The sequence below is a fragment of the Panthera onca genome, chromosome A3 (genome assembly GCF_046562875.1).
Source record: "Panthera onca isolate mPanOnc1 chromosome A3, mPanOnc1 haplotype 2, whole genome shotgun sequence".
NCBI classification, from domain to species: Eukaryota; Metazoa; Chordata; class Mammalia; order Carnivora; family Felidae; genus Panthera; species Panthera onca.
Window position 1 is genome coordinate 125599488 of NC_138341.1, and position 22034 is coordinate 125621521.

At 51.9% G+C, this 22034-nt stretch overlaps 1 protein-coding gene across 5 annotated transcripts in view; it reads right to left on the reverse strand.

Annotated features, from left to right (window-relative positions):
• The window catches only part of ELMO2 (engulfment and cell motility 2), a 39488-nt gene that overhangs the window by 8467 nt on the left and 8987 nt on the right, over positions 1-22034 (reverse strand). For 3 of the 5 annotated variants that reach the window (XM_060619653.3, XM_060619662.3, XM_078444028.2), the window contains exons 2-14: positions 19388-19515; positions 19054-19094; positions 18542-18614; positions 18153-18203; positions 14500-14681; positions 12873-12972; positions 11660-11811; positions 9120-9198; positions 5968-6018; positions 1518-1640; positions 1027-1161; positions 336-440; positions 150-258 (exon numbers count right to left, since the gene is read on the reverse strand). In XM_060619653.3, coding sequence (XP_060475636.1) covers positions 150-258; positions 336-440; positions 1027-1161; positions 1518-1640; positions 5968-6018; positions 9120-9198; positions 11660-11811; positions 12873-12972; positions 14500-14681; positions 18153-18203; positions 18542-18614; positions 19054-19094; positions 19388-19465 — 1279 coding nt within the window. In that variant the 5' untranslated portion in view covers positions 19466-19515. Of the gene's footprint in view, positions 1-149; positions 259-335; positions 441-1026; positions 1162-1517; positions 1641-5967; positions 6019-9119; positions 9199-11659; positions 11812-12872; positions 12973-14499; positions 14682-18152; positions 18204-18541; positions 18615-19053; positions 19095-19387; positions 19516-19842; positions 20006-22034 lie in introns of those variants that run through there. The other 2 variants (XM_078444027.2, XM_078444029.2) reach the window with 2 other exon arrangements.

The window sequence follows — 22034 nt, forward strand, 5'->3', positions numbered from 1 at the left end:
GATAGGACGGATCACAGCTCACACACCGATTAACAGAACTACGCACAGTAATTGTCCAGTCCCATCGACCCCTGACCTTGTAACCTCGAGTCCCCCAAGGCTCCTGAGTTTGGAACGTCTGATAGAAGAGTGAAGCGGCGGGGACTTACGCAGTTCCCCAACCTGCAGGATCTCACAGAGCATCTTGGTGAGCTCGATGGCGCTGCGGCCGAAGGGGCACTCGTGTTTGTCCTCTCGGCTGCTGTTCTCCAAGACGATCTGTGAGGACAGAGGGAGGGGGGATTAGGGAGGCAAGAGACGTAGCAGGGCTGAGCCAGCTGGCCCCCAGCCTTTACCCGGATGTAGGTGTCCTGATGGACTTTAGCCAAGTACAGCATGTTGTCCAAGGCCAGCATTCCAGGAGGAGTCTGGGTAAAGTCCATCGCTGGGTTGATGTGGTTCTGGGGAAATAAAGAAACCCAATTTGAGACTCGGTAGCCTCACGTGTGCAGAGCCACTGGCGGGGAAGCCCTACTGCCCTCCCCTCGATGACACTAGCTCTTGTGCTCACCTCCTTCCTTCCCGCCATCTCTACGAGACTGGGAGCTCCTGACCCTGACTGTGCGGACTCATCCCGTCTCCCCAGAGCCCAGCACGCCATGCCCCGAGGAGGCAGGTGCACAGTGAGTATTTAATTGAATGAACTTCATCCTCAGGCTTTGTGTCCAATCACAAAATAGCCACTCTTGGCATTTCAAAGAACCTAGCTGCTGCGGTGAGAGGTCCTCTCTTTGTCTACGTGACTGACCTCCTGGGCCCTCCAACAGAGAGATTCGTTCCACGGGGCCAGATGCTGCACAGAAATGTGTAATCTGCCGTCACCAAGGCAAACTAAGTATCAGCCCCCCGCCCCCACCAGCCCCTCGATGTCATCTGTTCCAGGACCTCCATTATGAAGGGGGGCTTCTCAGGGCTCTGTGAGGGTGGGCCCTCTGACCTCCTATCAGGGGAGAACGCCTACCAAGATCCGTGCTTTGGGAAACTTACTGTAAACCCCAGCATTTTGTAGTCCTTGGTGTACATGGCTTTGCGTTTTTCAGTCCCACTCCCGGGGACGTTGCTAGGGTCGGACTCTGCATCAAATGCGATCCTCCTCAGTTCAAATATAATGTCTCTTTGAGCCTGAGAAGTCAAACAGACAGTCAGCAGGTGAATCAGCTAACCCAGGGAAGCAAGGAAAAGAAAGAGCAGGTCGGACTTTTCTGCACGGAACTCTGGCCCTGATCAATCCCCGAGAAGGCATCACCTCTACCTTGGCAGGACAGAGGTGGGCTTGGCCCAGAGAGTCACCCAGAGGGAAGCGATCGCAGGGAGGCAGAGCCAGGTTTCCCAGGGCAACACAAGCCATTTCTGCAGACACAATCAAACACAGTCCCTGGCACACAGTAGGTGCTCAATGCATGGCCTAATGGTGGAATGTACCATATCAAACAATACATGATTTAAGCCAGGAGAGCTCTGTCCCACTGAGCACTTACCTGGTCATTGGGGTCCATCTTGGTCATCATCCTTTCTTCCAGAAGGTTAAAGGTCAGGACTTGGAGGACATACAGCTGATGGGCCATCTCAGTTTTGATTGGGCGGTTCCCTCGGATCACATGCTGTAAAAAGTAAAGGCAGGGGGCAGAGGGCTGAACTGATTTTCTTCTGCGGGAGAGTCACATCCGTGCTGGTGAAAAAGAAAGTACGCTGGGCAGGGAACAGGGTTTCCCTCTTACACTCAGAACTTCGAGACTTCGTGTTCTGGAAGGGATGGAGCATGAAAGGGCTTGATTCAGGGTGAGATGATTCACTGCAGGCCCAAACGGCACAGTCTCTTTCTCTGCATTCCCCTGGGCAGGGAAAGTGGAACCAAGGGTGGAGGCTGTACCCAGCCACGCCAAAGATGAGGGAGGCTACCCGGCTAAGCTTATGATGCAGGTCGGGGCGCCTGGGTGGCTCAGTCGGTTACGCTTCTGACTCCCGGTTTCAGCTCAGGGCATGATCTCACAGTTTGTGAGTTCGAGCCCTTTGCAGGGCTCCGCGCTGACAGTGCAGAGCCTCCATGGGATTCTCTCTCTGCCCCTCCCCCACTCACACAGACATGCTCTCTCCCTCTCTCAAAAGAAGTACGTTAAAACTTATTTAAAAAAAGATTATGAAGTAGGGCTCAGCAGTGGGACTTTCCCCCAGTTGGGCACTCAATCCAAGATGAGAGAGTGTGTACAGAGGACTCCACTCTGTCTTTCTTTAGAAAAACACAATGGTGTCGATGGCCTCACCAAGTACAGGCTTTAGGAAAGGTCGTTTTCTTCAAATGGTACGGAGACACCTCCACAAGGAGGGCATCTAATGCTCCTTGTCTACACCCAACACTCCCACCACCTTCTCTCCTGTCATTCTCTATGTACCCTCCTCCCTATATCCCCTGTGTTCTGTCCTGTCCCCTCTCTTCCCATGACCTCCACCATGCCCTCTCAGTCCATCACTACCTCCCTTCGTCCATCTGACACCCACCCCACTTCTCCTTTCCTCGTGCCCCACCTTTTTCTTGCATGGTACCTCTCCCTGTGTCCCTTGGGTTGACCAATGCCTCACGACGTCCTTGTCTCCTACGGTCCGGCTCTCACTCTCCCAATGGCTGCCCTTTCTCACTCGCTCCCCTGTATTTCTCGCTCCTCCGCTGTCTTACCCGCCATCTTGAGTCTAGTTGTTCTTGGTCTCTCCTCACCCAAATGAGACTCTTGCCCAGTTCCCCCCACACGCTACCTCTGTGTCCTCTATGTTCTCTCACTCACTCCAGCTCTATGTCTCTGGAGCTCTGCTGTCCAATATGGTGGCCCCTCGCCACGTGTGTTTCCGTGAGTTAAAATTAATTTGAGGTAAAAATTCCGGTCTTTGGTCACACCAGCCCCATTTTAAGCTCGACAGGTATATGTGGCTAGTGGCTACCATCCAATGAGAAGAGTAGATATAAAACAGCGCCATTAGCATAGAAAGTCCTAGCAGACAGCACTGCTCTAGAGTTCCGTAACTCTAGAGCCTACTCTGGCTCGAGATCAAGGTCTTAGGCCTGTGATGTCCATTGAACGCTGGAAACACGGCTGGTCCAAACTGAGATGTGCTGTGAATGTAAAATGTACGCTAGATCTCAGCGCCTTAGCGCGAAAGAGAAAATGCAAAATATTTCATTAGTCATTTTCTATCGATTACACGTTGAACGCATAGTATTTTGGATATATTGGGTTAAACCGAATCTACCGTTGAAATTGACTTCCTGTATTCCTTTGTTAATGCTGCGACTACAGCATTTAAAACGAAATCAGTGGCTCTCACTGTCATTTCTACGTGACGGCACTGCTCTAGACTTCCTCTCCCCGGCACGTGACTCCAGGGTGCTCTTCATTCCTCTAGATCTGCCCAGCTCAACGCAGCAGCCACAAGCCACGTGTGGGTGTTTTAACTGAAATTTTAGAAGATGACAAATTTGGCTCCCCAGTCACAACTAGACACGTTGCCGGGGCTCAGTAGCCACACGCGGCTAGTGGCCGCCATTCCGGACGGCACGTTCATGCTGCGGAAGGTTCTGCGGACGGCGCTGCTCCTGACCTCTCACTGGAGCGAGTGCCGAGGCCCCCACCTCCTCCGAGCAGGGGCTGTCTGTGGCTGTCTCCACCTCCCGGACTCTCGGCTCAGGCTCAGTGCTCACCTCCATCCCAAACTGACTGCCGCTCCTCCTCCTCCAACCTTAGCTACCCGCCCACCCCCGCCAGTGTCTCATCGCGCAGGGTCCCCTTGGTCCCCTCCACACGTCTCGTTTTGCCCCTCTCCGAGCCTCTTCCTTTCTCTGTGCCCCCTCCCTCTGCCGCTCCAATTCCTCCCTACCCTACCCGGCTCTCCGTCTTCCTTCCTCCTCTCCTCTCTCCATAATTCATAAAACCACTTTGAGAAGAGGCTAAAGATAATGTGATACGGTTCTCATTCACTTTAATCCCCCTCTCTCAAACTTAGAGACATCACAGCGGGAAGGTAATCACTCCAGCCAGCAACGGGCTTACGGAAGTACAGCCCCAGTCTGAGGAGCCAGTTTCAGAGCTTTTACCTGGAGTCTTATTTGACTGCTGAGTAAATGGAGGCTTACGCTCTCTGGCCTGACTCAGTGAGCTCCTTGGACTTCAGTGAGCACGCATTAACTGTTTTGTAGAGAACCACTGAAGTCCTGAGTCTTGACCCCGCATTGTCTTCTATAGTGGAATCTTCGCTTGTCCCAAGGTTTGTCCAGAAATGAGCTGAACTAATCCTACTCTGGTAATTAACAAGCCTCGAGATTCATTAAATTTCCGTCAGAAGGCGACCCTCGCTCCCACACATGCACAGGATGGCGTCCAACACAGCTGCTCAGGAATGTGGACAAGCACGCGTGGGACCCGTGCACGCCGCCTCACTCGCAGGCAGCGGGCCGGAGCGTCGTCCCTCCTGCCCAAGTCCCTCCGTGGCGGTGGGGCCGCGACCAGGGAAACGGCCAGCAGGCAGGAGCTGGTTCTGCAAGGTGAAGTCTGGTGGGCTGTTCAGAGCAGCCGATCGCTCAACTTTGCAAGTGCTCAGAGCTCACTTCTTGAATTCTCTCACCTTTGTATCCTGTTCACGGGTAAGAGAACCCGCTGCGAGCGGGGTGCTTACCAAGTGCCAGGCACCCTGCTAAGAGCTGTATATATATATATATATATATATATATATATATATATATATATATATATATATATATGAGCTCGTTCAGGCCTCACATCCAGATGAGCAAATCAAAGTAAATCGAAGTTAAGTGAATTGCTCAAGATCACAGATTGCTTAATGGTAGAGTGGAGGTGGGGACTCTGAAGTTCACGCTCAGAATTATCAAGCCTTTCACACCTGACTTCTGATTTCTCATTTTATTCCCTTCACTGTGGTCTGGTTTTCCCTTGGTTTTGACAACTGATAGAATGGCCTCCCTTGAACCCAGATCCTCGGCTCACTTCCCCAGTTCCCACCCCCACCCCCAGCCAGCTCTCTCTCACCCACATCCCTGCGTGGGAACAGGGAGTCAGCCCTCTTTCCAGATGCCTCCCTCCTCACCACCTCCCCCTCTACTCTCCTCCCTCACATACCCCCACGAAACATACACACCTGCTAGTGTGAGGTTTCTAAATGCCAGCCTGGTTATGTCACCATCCCAATTAAACCCTTCAACTCTGCTTGGGAAAAAGACTAAGGCCCTACTCGATCCGGTCTTTGCTCGCCCTCCACGTGTCTGCTCCTTGCCCCACCCTCTACCCCATGGCACATTCCTTCTAGGTTCCAGCCAATTCCAGCCACTCCTGACTGGATTTCCTTTCCTTCCTGGACGAATGATGGAGGCTCAGCCTCAGGGCGTCATTCCTCCAGAGGCTTCCTGACACCTCCTGCAAGGCAGGCGGTGCTCCTCCTCCTGAAATCCCCAGACCATGGAGCTCCAAGGAACCACTGGCCACACACTGCTAGAGCACCGTCCCTACTGGACCGGAAGATTTCTGGGAGCAAACACACCACACTGTCTCGTCCATCCCTAGCGGTGCCCCACACAACTCAGGTCTGATGGATGTTAGCTGAAAGAATCCCTTTCCTCTTTGGGGCCTATTTTGACACATTCCTTCTGGAAAAAAATTTGGAATTGCAAGGCAACAAACCATGTAGCTGGCTGGCCTTAGGACCTTAGAGGCTCTGTAATTCCTGGTGGGACAGCCTCCTAGAGACAACTCCGCTTGCAGAGGATTATAAGAAAAAGCTTCCCAGCTTAACATGGGCTTATTCGCACCTACCCGTTGGTTCCCCGAGTGCCATCCCACTCGATAGTAAATTCACTAATGACACCATCACAGAACAGTAATACTTGCTATCGCTAATAACAAAACACAGCTTGTTGTGGGAACTTACATTCAGGATTATGGAGCGAAGGTGCTTCTGTGCAAATGCGTTGGCCATATCCTATTGAGAAAAACAAGCAAACGTAAGGCACGATGGCACGCGCCCAGCTGTGACAACTATCGAGAGGAAAGTGGCATCGGAGCTCTGCGGCTTTTTCTCTTAAATGTTTTCTCCTTTCAATTAAAAAGTGGGCAAATGGAAAAAATCCACGGACCCACCCAACATCTTTTATACTCTGAAAAAATTCCCTTGTGTTTTTTTTTTCCCTCTGGGAATGCAAACGGAGCCACACAGGGTGTCCCTCCCCGATGGCACAATCAACCACATCGTCTTCAAAGAGGAACAAAGACTGCTTCAGGACAAGACACTTGTGTTACGAGGATGCCGGGCAATGGACAATGCGTACGGAGCACAGAGCAGCGTGATGGTTCCCATGCACCGTTCCAGGCAGACACCCACCACTGGCCGGATGGGCCTCCTCCAAGCCGAGGAAAGGGCTTTGGTCCCAGCGCCCCCCTCAGGCCCCCCAGCGCCACACCAGGTGGGGAGCCGGGGAGCGGATGCTCTGGAACAGTGAGTAGTCTGTGACTCACTTCTGACTGCTTTGGAGAAGAGCGTGCTGGTGCTTTTGGGTAATTTCTCATAATAGGGTCACCTTTTTTATTATATTTGGTTCAGATTCTGACAGTAACACTTTATTTATTTGGCACGCTTAGGAAATAAAGTACCCTCCATAAATGAGTCTTCCGGGGAGCGAAGCCTTAAGGGTCCTTTCAGGACCTTACTGGGACCGTTCTTAAGCAAATCCTCTGAAAATATATACGTTTCTTTATTTTTGAAGGGACTGCAACGATTATAATTTAATCACTGCCAAGGACTGGGCTCAACAAAAAGAACAGCGTGTTATGACTCCGTAATAGCCCAAGGAGCTCTTGAATGTGCCGCTCTTTCCCCCTAAACAAAAATGGTCCCAGCTTACTGTGCTTTTAATCTTTCTGACAGCTCTTCATAATTCTTCTGTCTCCTCCTTCCAATCTCGGCCATCACTTCTTAGCACGTTAATTAGTATGGCTTCACTTTCTAAACTGCTGCCTTAATTTAATTTTATGGATAATTCTGAATCACTGGGCCTGAGGGAGCTGTCACGCCTCTCCCACGGAGCGGTGTCTGTGAGGGTCTCATTTTTCTCGGAGCTGAAAGGCCTTTTGCTCTCGCTTCTCCATTTCTAGCCATATTCCAAATGGCTGACGCTGCCAGGGACATTAAGCTGTACTTTGCTTCCCCTGAGCACACACGCTGGCTGGCAGAGGAGAAGGTGGCCTAGAAGCTTCTCTGGTGGCTAGAGGAGGTCGGCTTGAGATTCGGCCTTGCTGTGGACAACTCACAAAGCAGGTAAGTGGCAGTGGTCTGCTCCCAGAACGTAACGGCCTCACACCCAAAGCTCCTCTGCGGTGCTGGGGCAAACCGCTCATTCTCAGCCTCGTACAGCCGACCTCTAAAGCTCCCTCTAGCCAAGAAGCGAGCAGGCAAATTCCCTTCTGTCAACTGTCTTAAACCCTGTCAGATTCCTACGGTCTAGGACGCATCCAGGGCGATGTGGATTTATCTTTGCGCTCTGCTGTACCAAGCTGGAAGGCGACAGGTCCATGGGATCATCTCGGCGAAAGTCTCAGGCTATTTCCGAATCTGATCTCCCCGGGCTGACCCACAAACTCACGGAAAGGCAGGTTACAAAGGGAAGACTGGACAGCATTCCCTAGGGTGGACATCCCCTCACTCCTGCACGTGGCGCTAATCTCCAGCACTTCCCGGAGTGTTCTGACGAACGGGATCTACAGCACCCAGAACTCTGGGTCTCACGGTTTCCTGAGCACCTGCACCAGAACGTGAGGTTCTTGCCCAGCTCTGACCTCCCCACCTGGAAGAGGGCTGGGGCCCCTTCCACGAAGCAGCACTACTTACAGTGACAGGTAGGTCTAGAGGGTTAAGGTGCTTGTCCTGCCGGCAGAAAGCAAAAAGCACAGAGAGAAGCAGATGGGAGAATGAGCTCACATTCAAAACTGGACTAGGAAGGAAGAGATTAACAGAGCAAAGCCATCCAAGAAAGACGAGGACAGACGGAACCATGGACGCTCCGGCTCCTCCCACCGGAACCCACCAGGAGCTCAGTGCATGAACCCACGTGGATTTCAACTTTACAGAGCCCATGGTGTTGACGGAGAATTTTAAAGTCTTGTATACACCACTTGGGCTTTTACCAGCTGTATCTAGAGTGTCAGTGTCGGAAGGGCCCTTAGCGATCACTTAATCTGGCCCTTTCATTTACAGAAAGAGCAACGGAGACCCAGAGGTTAAAGCACCTGCCCAGCCCAGAAGAGCACGTAGCCTCAGGGCCCCGGACTCAGGTCAGTGCTCGTTCCCCGCCCAGCTGATTCCTGGTTTCCTCACTTGTAAGACAGGGGTCTTGTTTCTTCTCCTCACATCCCCGTGAAGTCAACGGGGCAGATGTTGCCGCTCCCAGGTTACAGATGAGGAAACTGGGGTTCAGAGAAGCAGAGCGATTTGCATTATGTCACACAGCTAACGAGCAGGGGAAGAAAGCAGCTTAGAATCTGGGCCAGAGGCCTTCATACGTGAAACTTTGTGCCAAGTCCCCCCGCTCCCGCCCCCCCCGCCTTGCTTCCTTAAGTAAGGGTCTCCGTGGACTTGACAGTGATGCCTGGAAGGTCTCCTCCCCCTTCTTCTTGACCCTCTAAGCCAGGGTCAGCAACTAAGACCAAACTGGGCTTGTCCCCTAGTTGTGTATCTAAGGTCTTTCTGGAAGACACCACACCCATTTGCTTTCCTATTGTCTGAGGCTACTTTGGCTATGATGACAAAGTGGGACAGCTGCCACGCAGACCATCGGCCCACAGAACAAGAAATATTTACTCTCGGGCCCTTTAGAGGAGAAAGTTTGCAGGCCCCTGCTCTGACGCGAGACCCGCGGGGTCCCCTTCTAGTTCTTCCCTGGAACTAGGGGGCCTGACACACAGGGACAGGAGCAAGGACTCTTGGGGGAAATGGCTGCATTTCTGCTCTCCGTGCAGCAAAGGGTAGGTGGGTGACAACTCTTCTCCTGGAAGAGCCCAGATGAAAAGCTTGAAAAGACAGCCACAGACCTGTCGCTTGTCCTCAGGAGCCTTCAGGAAAAGCGCGTTAATCAGTGCAATGGCGTAGGTCTGAATCTCCTGGTTGGAGCTGTGCCGGTGGAGAAAGAAGGCAGAGGGACATTAGAAGACGGACCAGCGAGAGCCCCGTGGGGCGTTTACAGCAGTCGCTTGTAGATGGTAATCAAATGATCGTCTGGGGTGAAGCCTCAAAAGCCTCGAAAGTGGGCATACTCTGTGACCCGGCCACTCCACTAAGAGCAACTTATCCAAAGACAGGAATCAGAGAGTTGGGCAAAGTGTTTCATTCGAGTACTGTTAAAAAAAAAGAAAGAATGGTAAAATAATCCAAATGTCGTAGGTCATCAATAAAAATCATCTCGGGAAGGTTCTTCACCTGGGACTCGGGGATGAGTCTGGAGTGTCTGTAAACCCTAGAAATGATGCAGAAATCATTCCATGCGGTTGGTTGACTATGTGTTATTTTCTCCGAGGAGGTGAGAGTCTATAACTGTTACTGAATTTTCAAAGGCATATGGCATGCAAAAAAGATTTAGAACCACCAAGACTCTTTAACATGGGGAAACGTTCAAGAGATATTATTTCATAAGAACGTCGAGGTACACACAGTATGTGTAGTAAGCTCCCAGTTTTGTTAACAAAAACTTACACAGAAAAAAAGACCAACAGGGCAGTTAATTTAATGTGAACAGTAGTTATGTCTGCAGGTGGGAAAATGGGAAAAGGATTGACTCTTTGTGCTCCTCCCTATTTTCAAAGTCTTCAACTACAAATTTATTTCATTTTGTTTATTTTTTATTTTGGGGGGAGAGAGAGAGAGGGCGCGCACGAGCCGGGGAGGGGCAGAGGGAGAGAGAGACTCGTAAGAAGGCTCCACGTTCGCACAGAGCCCAATGCACGGCCCGATCCCATGACCCTGGGATCGTGATCTGAGCCAAAACCAAGTCGGATGCTCAACCAGCTGAGCCGCCCAGGCGCCCCTAAACTGATTTCATTTTAATACGAATGAATTAAAGACAACCGTTCTCTGGAATCTTATAATCCAAGCACTTGGCAAAATGTCTCCAAGGGCCGCACCGGGGATGCATTCCGTGACTCTCTTCTTAGACGGGCTAACAGACTTCCTGCTCAGGTGGGGTGAATGGGCATCCTGGAGGTCTCACGGAGGGCACTAAGTATCTCTCAGCCCCAACAGCAGAGGACATAATTTCTGGTAGTAGCTACGGGCTGAAAATATTCACGGACTGACCCCTAAGAAATGCCATTGTCCTCTATCATCCTTGGGTACCCAACTGGGTCATTCCTGATTCAGAAACAAAGAAACAGAGAGGTAAGTCTGACGTCAGGAAAATCAGAACTCTCCATCTGGAGTTTATAATGTTCCCTTCACTTCAAACAACCTTTTGGCTTTGGGGTATGAAAACAGAGACTGAAGAATTCCTTAGAAGTGACAAGGAGAAATCGGGGCTGTTGGCGGGAGGGTGGGGTGGGGACAGGTTGGCAGCACAGCTGAATGAAGACAAGGCTGCTATAAATAAGCAAAGCTGGGAGCTGTGGCTTCCCCGGGCCTGACAGGTCATTCTGTCGGCACTCTGTCCATGCCCAAAAGGCTAAAAGGGAACAAAGGAGTCAACAGTATCACCACCTTGTTTTGGGGAGTCCAGCCCCCTTAAATAGGGTTAAAGTGAAGTACAAAGAATGGGGAGGAGAGGAACAGGGCTCCAAAGGGCTCATCTGTCTTCTGGTTTTACCATTTGACAAAATGGCCTGGAATGGGATAGGCTTCTTCAAAAACAAACAAGAACAAAAAACTCCTGAATTATATACCCATCCTACGCTGGCCACTATGCTAGACCTTCTAACCCCTTTGAGCCTCACAAGTCTGAGTAATGGAGAGGGTGAACCCCAGCCTGGACCTGAGGAAACGGAGACCAGATGGGACAAGGTGACATGTGGAAGGCAGGGACCTAGTTAGGACACAGTGGAGCTGGGATCTGAATGGAAAGCCCGAACTCGTGTCCTATACAATAGTTTTTGCTACCCTCCCCCCGGCCCCACACACACAGCACACTGCTGGTTTGCTAAGTGTTCATTCTCAAATACTAATTGACTTCTCCTTAAACCAAAGCAAGGGATCCAAAAATGACTGGTCCCTCTTCCCAGAGAGCTCAAAGCTTAAAATGGGAGGCAGATAACAAAAACAGGGGATTTTCTATATAATTCTCATAGGTACAAACAGAGACTATTTGGCCCAAAGAGGAGAGAGCATCTAATTCTGTCTGGGATGCGGCGGTACAGGGAGGCCGGGAAAACTTCCCTTCAGCCTGAGGGACAAGGGGCGCCGCGGAGGATTGCGGCAGGAGCGTGACACGATCGGGGCCCAATCCCGGGAGCGTTCCCATAGTGTGAAAGTGCTGACGAATGAGTGAACAAGCAGGCCAGTGGTTTGGAACACAAGCAAAGGGGTAGGGCTGGGAGACCTACGGAGAATAAGAGGCGAGAAGGGGGCCGGGGCGGGGTCTCTTACTCACACCTGGAGGTGAGAGATGAGCTGTCCCACGGTGATTTCCTCTGCTATCTTCTGGTACAGGCTCTGGCTGTTCAAGACCATGCTCTCCAGGATGGCCAGGGACCTCTGAAGGATTGACACGTCCACCATGGGCTGGCTCACGTACCCTGCAATCTACAGCCAGCGAGGGCCAGATCAGTCAGGGAGCCCGGGGCCCAAGCGTGCTGGGCGACTCGAGTCTCTGAGGTTAGCCCACGAAGGCTCTCCTTCCTGGTATGCCATCCATACCGGACCACTGTCCCCACGTGGACGGCGGTGTCTGGTTTATGGTCCCTGGGCATGGACAATTCAAATTCAAACAACAGCTTCCAGTCAACTGTGTTTCCTCAAAATCTAAGGGCTCGATCCTTTGTTTTCAAGATGAGGTTCAGGCATGGGAAAGCGGAGTGGAGAAAGCACAGGATCTTACTGAAATCGGGAACTCCTTTTATCGCCATGGGCCCTTCTCCTGACACACACACTGTGCCCCTACACACACACAGGCCGGCAGAGGCTCAAGAGGCAGGAAGCCCTCAAAGTCTTGTAATCTCATCACCCCCCGTTATTCTCAACCTCCATTGTAATGTCCTCGACACGTGCCCATTTCACTTTTGCCTAAATATCTCCGGCGTCAGGAAATTCCCAATGTCCCGAGCCAACAACAGGTGTGATTCTAGGTCAGCAGATACATTACTCATTGGTTTTAGTTCACTTTTTGGAAGTGACGCTGCCCCTCCCTACAGAACAAAGGAAAGCAAAAGTACGCCCTCCCATGCACCCAGGTCGATCTGACAACCCGAGCAGGTTGCCTTGCAGACCCGCCGGCAGAAGGCAGACTGACATACAAGGCGGACGACATGAACATGTGTCTCAAAGAGAAGGGAGCGCGCAGGGAGCAGGTCAGAGACGCCGGGCTCGTACTGGCTGACCGGCTAGTGTCGTCCCAGGCCTCACTGACAACCCCGTCCCGCTTTGGCCACCTCCAGTTCTGGGAGCCCGTTTCCATCTTCGAGGGCAATGAAGGAATTCTCTCAGGAGCCCCAGGAAGGCCCGAGCGTGAGGATAAAAAAAAATGGGCCTCGGGGGTAGAGAGCCGACCGCCAGCAGCACGGCGATCTCGCCGGCATCTCTCCGTGAACCTAGAGGACCAGCGGCCACTGAGGGGGGCGGGGAAGACGGAAAGCCGGAGGCCTCACCTGCTTGATGAAGGTGATGGAAACCATGTCCCAGGAGACAATGCCATGGTCCATGAGCTCTAAGAAGGCGGTCAAGGTGAATGCCAGCATCTCACTGTAGCTGAGACATCAACAACACACACACAAAATAATACAAAGATTCAGAACCAGGGAACACAGGTGTGACGGCAGCCGCAACAGGGACGGATTTCGGCGTCAGCCCCACACCAGGGGTCAGGCGGTGTGGCTGCGAGTGCCTGCATGCGTGCCTCGGCAGGTGTGCAGCAGGTTCTGTCCAGGTGTCCATCCGTCTCTGGGAAGGGCCGCTGCGGGTCAGGCTCTCCTTCCCCGTACTGCCTCATCTCAGGGAAACACAATCACTCATCCATTTCCCAACCCGAGAAAGCTATCAGACCTTTGTCAACCCCAACACTTGGCGGGGGTACCCAAGGGAGCCCACAGCCCATGTCCAAGGCCAAGAGGGGGCAGAGTGCAGGACAGGGAGTACGAACTTCAGACATGGGTTCAATCCTGGTCAACTATTTACTAACTGTGCACATTTTACCTTTCCAAACTTGAAATTCCTCCTCTGTAAGACTGCATTGGTCTCACAGCGTTAACATCACAGGGCTGTGGCGAGGGCAAGATGACAAGGTATGCGAAGCCCTTACTGCAGTGCTGGAGGAGGACGGGGATTACGACGTCTTCTCTCCTGTGTCCCTCCTCCTTCTAAACACAACCCTTTATACGTCTGTACGGTGCTCTCGATTTAACAAACGCTGTTCCCAATGGCGAGGCACGTTCGGACCCATTAATTCCTCGTGACAATACGGCAATGGAAGCAGCATCTCCGTTTTAAAGAGGAGGAAACCAAGGCCAGCCAAATGCCGTACTCCCGGCAGACTGCGGAAGTCCTGGGCCAGCGCTGATGGCAGCGGAAGGCTTCAGGATTTCAGTGCAGCTGCAAAATCGGAGACTTAAGACAAACACCCATGATTAGCTGCTTGGTTTGGCTGAAAATTTCAATAGCTGATCCACTGGCTGAAAGATTTCTGACTCCCTCTCTGCCAGCTGAGGCACCACAGGCCTAGACGGCTAACTAAACACCTGTTCGTTCACTGCTGGTCACGGCGCGGTTCCCCACCACTCCCATCCTAGCAGGGAGATGGAAAAGTTGCGGAGCTTCGTCTCCCGTGACAATGGGTGGTGGGGAGATGGCGAACACAGAGGAAGGCCTGTGTGTGCGCACGTGTGTGTAAGTGGGGAGGTGACTGGAAAGGGGAGAGAGGAAGCAGGGGGTGATTACGAACAGACCCCTGTTCTGGTCAATAATGGACACTCTGCTCACTAGCCTCCCCCAGGCCAATCATTTTCCATAAATTAACAGGTTTGTCGTGAACCGACTTCTCTCTTCTTGACTCCTGAAGCCCCTGTTCTCGCTCCTACGCGGCATCTGTGAGAGCCCAGCTAGACTACGAGACTGAGGACCGTGACGATGCATTCCTCTGTGCAGACCCTAGTGCCTGGCACGCTGCTCTGCACCCACAAGGTGCCCAGTAAGTTCAAGAGGCTCGGTGGAGGTGAGGGAAGGATGCCCCGCCGAGCGTAGAGTCTCTGAAATCCCGAGCAAGAGCCCAGTAATACTCACTGGGACAAGAGCTTGGTTCCACTCTCCACAAGCCGCGTCAGCACCACGATGCCGTCCATGTTGATGAACTCGGTGGCGAAGGTCACGTCGGCAGAGAGCTTGGCCAGCTCCTTCATAGCATCCAGCCGGGCCTCCATGTTGGACGACTGGGTCCTCTCCATCAGCTGACGTGCAGCCCGGGACTACGAGACCAGAGACAAGATGTGTGCCATCTGGTCCTCGCGGCAGGTTACCGCTCTGTGAGTGGCTCATGAAGGCCTTTCTGTGGCCATCCAGCCCGAGGCAGACCCTGTTGCTGACAGTGTCTAGGAGCTGCTTACTACAGGCTTATTGAACCAATCAGGAAATTCCCAGTATGCCAAGACCGATCTGTAGTTACGGGTATCCCTTCTGTAGCACTCTGGTCTATGGATTACAAAAACTTCCCACTGAAGGACTACAAGAGACACTGAGGAGACAACAGTCGCCACCTCTGGCAGACAGAGAAACAGATATTGGCTCAACAGAGGGAAGTTTTCTATTAATTTAAGCCGTCAGCCAGTAGACTACGTTGCCTCTTGATGTAAGGAGCTCTCCGTCACCAAAAGCAATCAAGGAGAATCTGGACAACCGGCTGGCCAAGATGCCACACAAGGGATTCTTGCGTTGACAGAGGATTTAATCTGATGGTCCCCTTTAAGGTCCCTTTCAATCTGAAAATGTGGTAAGCCTGACAATTTTTTTTTTTTTTTTAACCTTCTCTGTAAGTCCGTATCATTGTTCTTCAAAACTGACAGTCCTGGGGAAACTTTAAGAGTATCAAGGAGCTGGAAGCTTTCAAAATAGCTTTTTCAAAGTGATGGCTGGTGACTAAGCTTTCTCCTAGCCCACCAACTTTTCCCAGCAGGTTGCTTGCCTCCTTTCTACAAGCTTCGGCCATAAGCCCTTCCCCAGTGTTCGCTGGTCCTTCCTCTGGCTGAACTTAACTAGCTTTATAGTCAGTGCCTTGCAAGTGACCGATTCATCATTCTTGATTTTTTTGTGTGCTAATTCATATTCTCAGCTGGAATGGAAGAGCCTTGAGAGCAAAATGCTCTTGGGGTCTTTACAGTGCTAAGCAAGTGACCGCAGCCCGGCTCCTGCTGCTGGCAAAGAGTCAGGCTGGGTCACCTCTCTCCCCTCTGCCTTTCCTCTTTTATTCTTACAAAGACGGCCCTAGACCAGCACACGGCTCTCAAGGACACAGAAATCCTCCACACTCTCCATAGCGGAGAAGGCGCACGCCACGAGAAAAGGTCACAGGATAGAACAATTTGAAGAACACTGGTCTGCATCACACTTAGAAACTTCCAACTCCAAATGTTAACGTTCCTCCTGAGACAGCGTTTCTGGGCCGCTGCCTCCTGCTCCAGAGAGATGTACTCCCGAGAAAGTCAACTAGTCTGCGCAGGAGGTCTGTAAAACGCTTCAGCACGTCTGCGAAAGCAACTCCCGGGCTGTCACGTTAAGCTAGAGGAGCTAAGGGGGGAAATGAAGTCCTTAAGATGAGAAGAGTTCGGGAAGGGGGGGCAGGGGAGCAGGAGAACGTGCTGGTGAGAATACTGGCAGGGAGTCAGAGAGCCCTGGGTTTGAGAGGCAGCTCCGCCACGTTTTCATCTGTGTGACGAGCGGCAAGTCGTTTAACCTAAGCCCCAGTTTGCCCATCTGCAAATGGGGCTGCCAGGAGTACCCATCTCATCGGGTGTCTGTCGAGGTTAAATGATAGCACGTATGTAAAGCGTTCAGCAGAATGCCGGCATTCCGGAACCGTTAGCTGTTACTACTCCGCGTCGCTTTTCCGCGCAGACGGACCAGTCTCGTCCCTCACCAAGAAAACACGTGTCATCGTGCCCTTAATTTTCTGGCAGCCCTTCTCCACCTAAGCCACCCCCATGCCCGACTGTCCTCCTTGGGGACTGAGCAGTCGAAAATCCCTCCACCGGGGCTTTGGATTCCTCCTGTCCTGACCCAGTAAGGTCCCGGTCCGTTTGCACCATTGACCTTCCTCTCCCATCTTAGTTTATTCTCGAAGACACATAAAAAAAATTGCACCAGCAGTTAGCAACTATAAAGGGTGGAGGAGGCGGGGAACTAGGTAGATGAGGGAGGGCAGGGAGGGAGACCTTTCACTGCATCTTTGTCAAACTCTTTGATTTTTGAAACACATGAATGTTTTACCCCTTTAAGAAGTTTTTTTTTTTAATGTTCATTTATTTTTAAGACAGAGACAGGGCACGAGTGGGGGAGGGGCAGAGACAGAGGGAGACACAGAATCTGAAGCAGGTTCCAGGCTCCGAGCTGTCAGCACAGAGCCTGATGCGGGGCTCAAAGCCACAAACCATGAGATCACGACCTGAGCCGAAGTCGGACGCTTAACCGACTGAGCCACCTGGCGCCCCTGTCTTACTCCCTTTTCAACAGCATTCTCTTTTGGGCTCCACATCCCCGAGTTCTTGCCTTCTGTGTCTACTTCCTCTTATGACCGAGCTTCCTGACAGCGCGGTAAAGTCACGGACCTCACTCTGCTGCCACTGCAGTCTGTCTGTCACCCATCACCCCACCAAAACCGTCTTCGCAGAGGCCACCAGGGACCAATGGGCTTCCCAGATCAACAAACGGCTTTTCTGTTCCCGGTTTTCTTGCTCTCTGCTCACTGCAGACCATACCTTCCTCTGTCCCGACACTCCCTGCCCTCAGCTCCTAAGCCACTTCCTGCTCCTGGTTTTCTCTGCCCTTCTGGTTGCTCCCTTGGTTGCCTTTAAGGGCCACTCTGGCAGGAATCGGGGAGTCACCTCAAATTCTCCCTTTTCCTTCCATATCCGGGATGTCACCACATCCCCTGGTTCACCTCTAAATATTTCTCATGCCTGTCCTTCCGTCTCCACTGTCACTTGCCTTCACGGGCTCATTAGCTTCTTAAAGATTCCTCCTACCACCAACCTTCTTTTTTTAGCCCATCTTTCACACTGTCACTAAAGTGATCTTCCTAAAATATAAATCTAAACATAATGTACCTCCCTGCTGAAAATCTTTCAATGTCCCCACGTTCCCTTTCTGCATAAAGTCCAAACCCATGAGTAGGCCATCTGAGACCCCTGCCATCCGGGACCCTTCCGGGTCTGGCTCTCCCCTGGCTGCTGCGGGCCCTCTGCCACCCAGCACCCCCGCCTTCCCCAAAGCACATCTTTCTGCTCGGGATACTTTTCATTTTCTTCTTTCTTCAGCTGATTCTTACTTATCCTTCAACATCTGCGCTAAGCTTCCCCCTTCTCTGGGAAGGTTTTCTGGGAATCCTTAGGCTGAGCCAGGCAGTCCCTTTCTGAGTCCCCCACAGCTGCCTAAGCAACTTTCTGTCAAGATGTTTAAGAGAGGCCTTTGGTTGTTTACTCCCAACAAGGCTGTGAAAGCAAAGATGGAATTTTTTTTTTTAAAGTAATATCCACCTAATACTGGGCTTGAACTCACAACCCTGAGATTAAGAGTCGGCTGCTCCACTGACTGAGCCAGCCAAGCGTCCCTCAAAGATTCACTTTTTAAGCTGTGTAGTCTTGGTTGCTGGAAAAGAGTCTGGCCTAAGGTGGGTGATCATCTAATGTGTTAAATAAACGTCCCCCCGAGGAGAGCCGGATACCTACCGGGGAGATAGCCAGCTGTAAGATGGTCCCATTCTTAATATCACTGCGCGTCTGGGTAGCAAAGAGGAAAAAAGAGTAGCTGAGATAAAATATTAAAATTGTGCAAGCCAGCTGAATCAACGAGAACTTGCTGTCATTTTAAAGTAGTCGTAACCGAGCCTCTTGGGTCAGGCCTCCTTCCGCGTGCTTCTTGCCCGAGAACTCACACCCCCTCCGTGTGCCCCGAGCCCTCAGGATGTAGAAGCCATGGTTTTCCAGCCACTAGAGGAAGCAGGGGCTGGTGCGTCCCCAATAAACAGAAGCTGGCTGCAGGTCGGCCAGGCCGACAGCGCCACCTCCCTGGGTGGCTCGCTTCCGAGTGAGGCCTGACTTGCTGCTTCGGCACTGACCTGCTCCGTGATGTAGAGCTGGGGGCCGTCTGCATAACGGAGGGTGTAATACTCCGGGTTTGGCAAGGACCACCTGTGTAAGAAACACACAGTACAGGCACTGGGCCCTCCCTCCAGGCCTGGCTAGAGGCTGCACGTGTTCATTTCCAGCCCAGCCGCTCAAGGGCTTGGGCGGCCTGTTTGGAGGATGGGGGGATCCCACGGGTTCAGGCGGAGATGCTGAAAAAGCAACTTGCATAAAGATGGGCACCGCGAAAAGATGGTGTGCGCAATTGGGGGCGGGCCTCGCACCCCGCCCGGACCTCGGGCAGGACATTCTTGGGCTTAAAGGAGGAAAAAAGGTTTAGGGGAGCTCTTAGGGACATCCTCCTCAGCTACTTCCTTTGTGACACAGTGATCCACAAAAGCCCCATTCCGGGGACGCAACTAACTGGAGACTCCTCTCAAGGTCTGGCAGTGTTCCTCTAGTAGCCAGCCTGTCCTTGTCCAGAACAAGGACAGTGTCTACTCACCCGTCACAAACTTCCTTGATGATGGATGCCAGAGGCCGTTTCTGAAAGAGAGAGAGAGATCTTTCACCAGCAACCACAGGCTATTCACGCCAAGGTTCTGATGAGGGGCTGCTAAGAAGGATCGACCTGGGCCTTCGTGTGGACTGCCTCCCGGAGAGGAAGCCTCTCCCAAGCAGGGACCAACCTTCCACAGGGCAGGGCGGGACAGGCCTTGACGTTCGTGTTGCTGGTTCTTACTCCTGATGCCAACGGCCCCCACCCCCGAAGACACCCTCTGCCATGCACTTCCCAGATCCTGCTCCCCGCATCTCTGCTTCTCATTTCAGGAGCTTACCTGGTCGATTTCAAGGAGCTGAGCATTAGCACCTGGCCATTCGATGGCTACTTTGACAATGTCTGATGGTGGTGGCATTGTTCCCAATGGGCCCTGTTTCTCCAAGAAACACACACAAACACAGCCGCCTGGAGACAAAGAATCAGAAAGAAGGAAAGAGTCAGAGAGTTTGCCTTCGTTTTCCACTCCTTAGATACTTTGGAGAATCAGAAGATAGATAGTGTCCAAAGTGACATACCGAACTACTTGGTTGGAATTTTTCTACATCACACCGTAACCTCTCCTTGGGCTTTCTGTCTCTTTAGATTAAATCAGCAAGTAGAAACGGGACAAAGCCTATCCATCAACTGCGGATCAGCCGGTAGCAAGATCTGCCGATGTGACACTTTGGTCTAAGGGTCAGGAGGACTGTGTGGTAGAAGGATGAATTTACTGCAAAATGCCGGCCTTGGGACCTTGAGAGGGAGAAGCATAGCCTCTGAGACAGACAAGAACAGGCAGAGCCTGTTCTCGGTCGAGTGCTTAGCTGAGCGGAGCCAGCCCTTTCCTCTGCAGCCATCCTAGGAAGACCCCCGGTGTCGGCCCGGCCCGGCCACACACTCTCTCGCCTCCTCTCCAGTTTCTGCTGCCACTCCTTCCCCCTCAAAGGACACAGTGTGGAGCCTCCTCTGTGTGGGATGACGCAGAGTTCAGAAAACGGGGAAGAGAACTGGGACAGGAAATGCTATTTTAGTCCCTACTGCCAAGGGCAAGGGCTGTTGAGAGCCCAAGCGTGGGGCGGCGAGGACAGCCTCACACGAGGGCCCGTCTCTAGGAGGACGAGGCTCCGGAAGTACCTCTGACCCCCCTCCCCCATGTGTCTCCAAAATGAAGGGAAACGAATCATTTTGAACAGGTCTGGAAGATGGGCCCATGTGACCGGTATCCTAGGCAACTGCCAGCTTAGTGGTGCTCCAAGCAGTAATTAAAGCATTTTCTCTCCAAGGTCTGATGAAGGGAAGTCACTCGACTGATGGGTTATTTCCACGTATATTTACATTCCTCACCTACAGGCTCAGGACAGGCCTCTCTCTCGCTTAATGAAAGAAACCTTCCTCCTGCATCCACCGGGCTCAGCCTCTCTCCGCAATTCATGCTTCGCTAACGAAGACCGCCCGGCCCTCCCGGAACATGCTAGCTGCTGCTAAGCTGTTATTCACTTATGCTGTCAAGTGCTAGGCCCCGGCACAGATGTCAGTTCTCGCAGCCTGGGAAGCACACACTCCTTTGGTGAAAGGGGTCACAGTTCCTTCCCCCACACACCCACGAGTCTCAGAAAGAGGGAAGCTTCCACGACCAATGTCCTGATCGTGGCGGGCTGCTCCAGAAGTCAACTGTCGAAAATACCAGCATTTTCAGGACATGGCAATGGAGAGATGGTTTTCAAAGTGCTTCCACCGGTTTTGCTGAGCCCTCCCAGCAGCCTGAGGAAGTAGGCAGAATCAGATTACTACTCCTGTCTGAAGAGGACACAACTGGCGCTCAGAGGCTGGTTAAACTGCCTCAGTTCCACCAGCCTGTAAGTAGTAAAGGACACAGAACCTGGGGCTGGCTTTGGCCAGTGCTCTTCCCCTCCCCGCTGAGCGAGCCTTTCGGTTCGCTGGAACGAAATCAAGCCTGAAGGGGCTGCAGGGGGCCGGCCTGATGGCCCCTAAAGCTTCTCAGCTCCAAGCAGAATTTTCCACATGCAATGTTTATGGGCCTAGATACACAATGGGCCTCTGGCAACTGTTCCCATTAGAATAGCTCCTGGCTGAGAAGCTCTGCTCCAGTGACACAGCACAGCAGGGGCGGTACCATGAATCTCGGGGTGCCTGGGGCAGGTATCCCCATCCTTAGTGGTAAATGTGCCAGAATTAGGAGGTATGACTATACAGTTGTGAGATAATTTTTTAAAACTGAGATATAATTTATATATCATGTATATTTATATACGTGAAATGCAGAGCTCATGTATATGCATGTATATATATATATGTATATATATATATATATACATATATATATATATATACGTATATATAATAGAAACACACGCATGTCGGGGCGCCTGGGTGGCTCAGTCGGTTAAGCATATGACTTTGGCTCAGTCATGATCTCGCAGTCTGTGAGTTCGAGCCCCGCGTCGGGCTCTGTGTGGACAGCTCAGAACCTGGAGCCTGCTTCGGATTCTGCGTGTGTGTGTGTGTGTGTGTGTGTGTGTGTTGTGTGTGTGCCCCTCCCCTGCTTGCACTCTCTCGCTCTCAAAAATAAACATTTAAAAAAGTTAAAAAAAAAATACACACATCTCTCTATAACCACTGCCCAAAACAAGACCTGACACATTTTCATCACCCTAGAAAATTCCCTCCTACCTCCTCCTAACCAATCCCCCACCTTCCAGCCCTCCAGGAGGCAACTCCTTCCTGACTTCTCTTGCCATACATGACTGCTGCCTGTTTTTGAACAGTATGGCTTTCTTAGACCATTTATTACTTAGTTCAGTTCTTCTCTTTAAAATAAGGAGGCAGTGCAGGTGCAGCAAGATCACTGGGCTGGGATGATTTCGCTGCAGAAGAAGGAACTAGATTTGGATCCAATGGACTCAGGACCTAGTCACAGTCCTGCC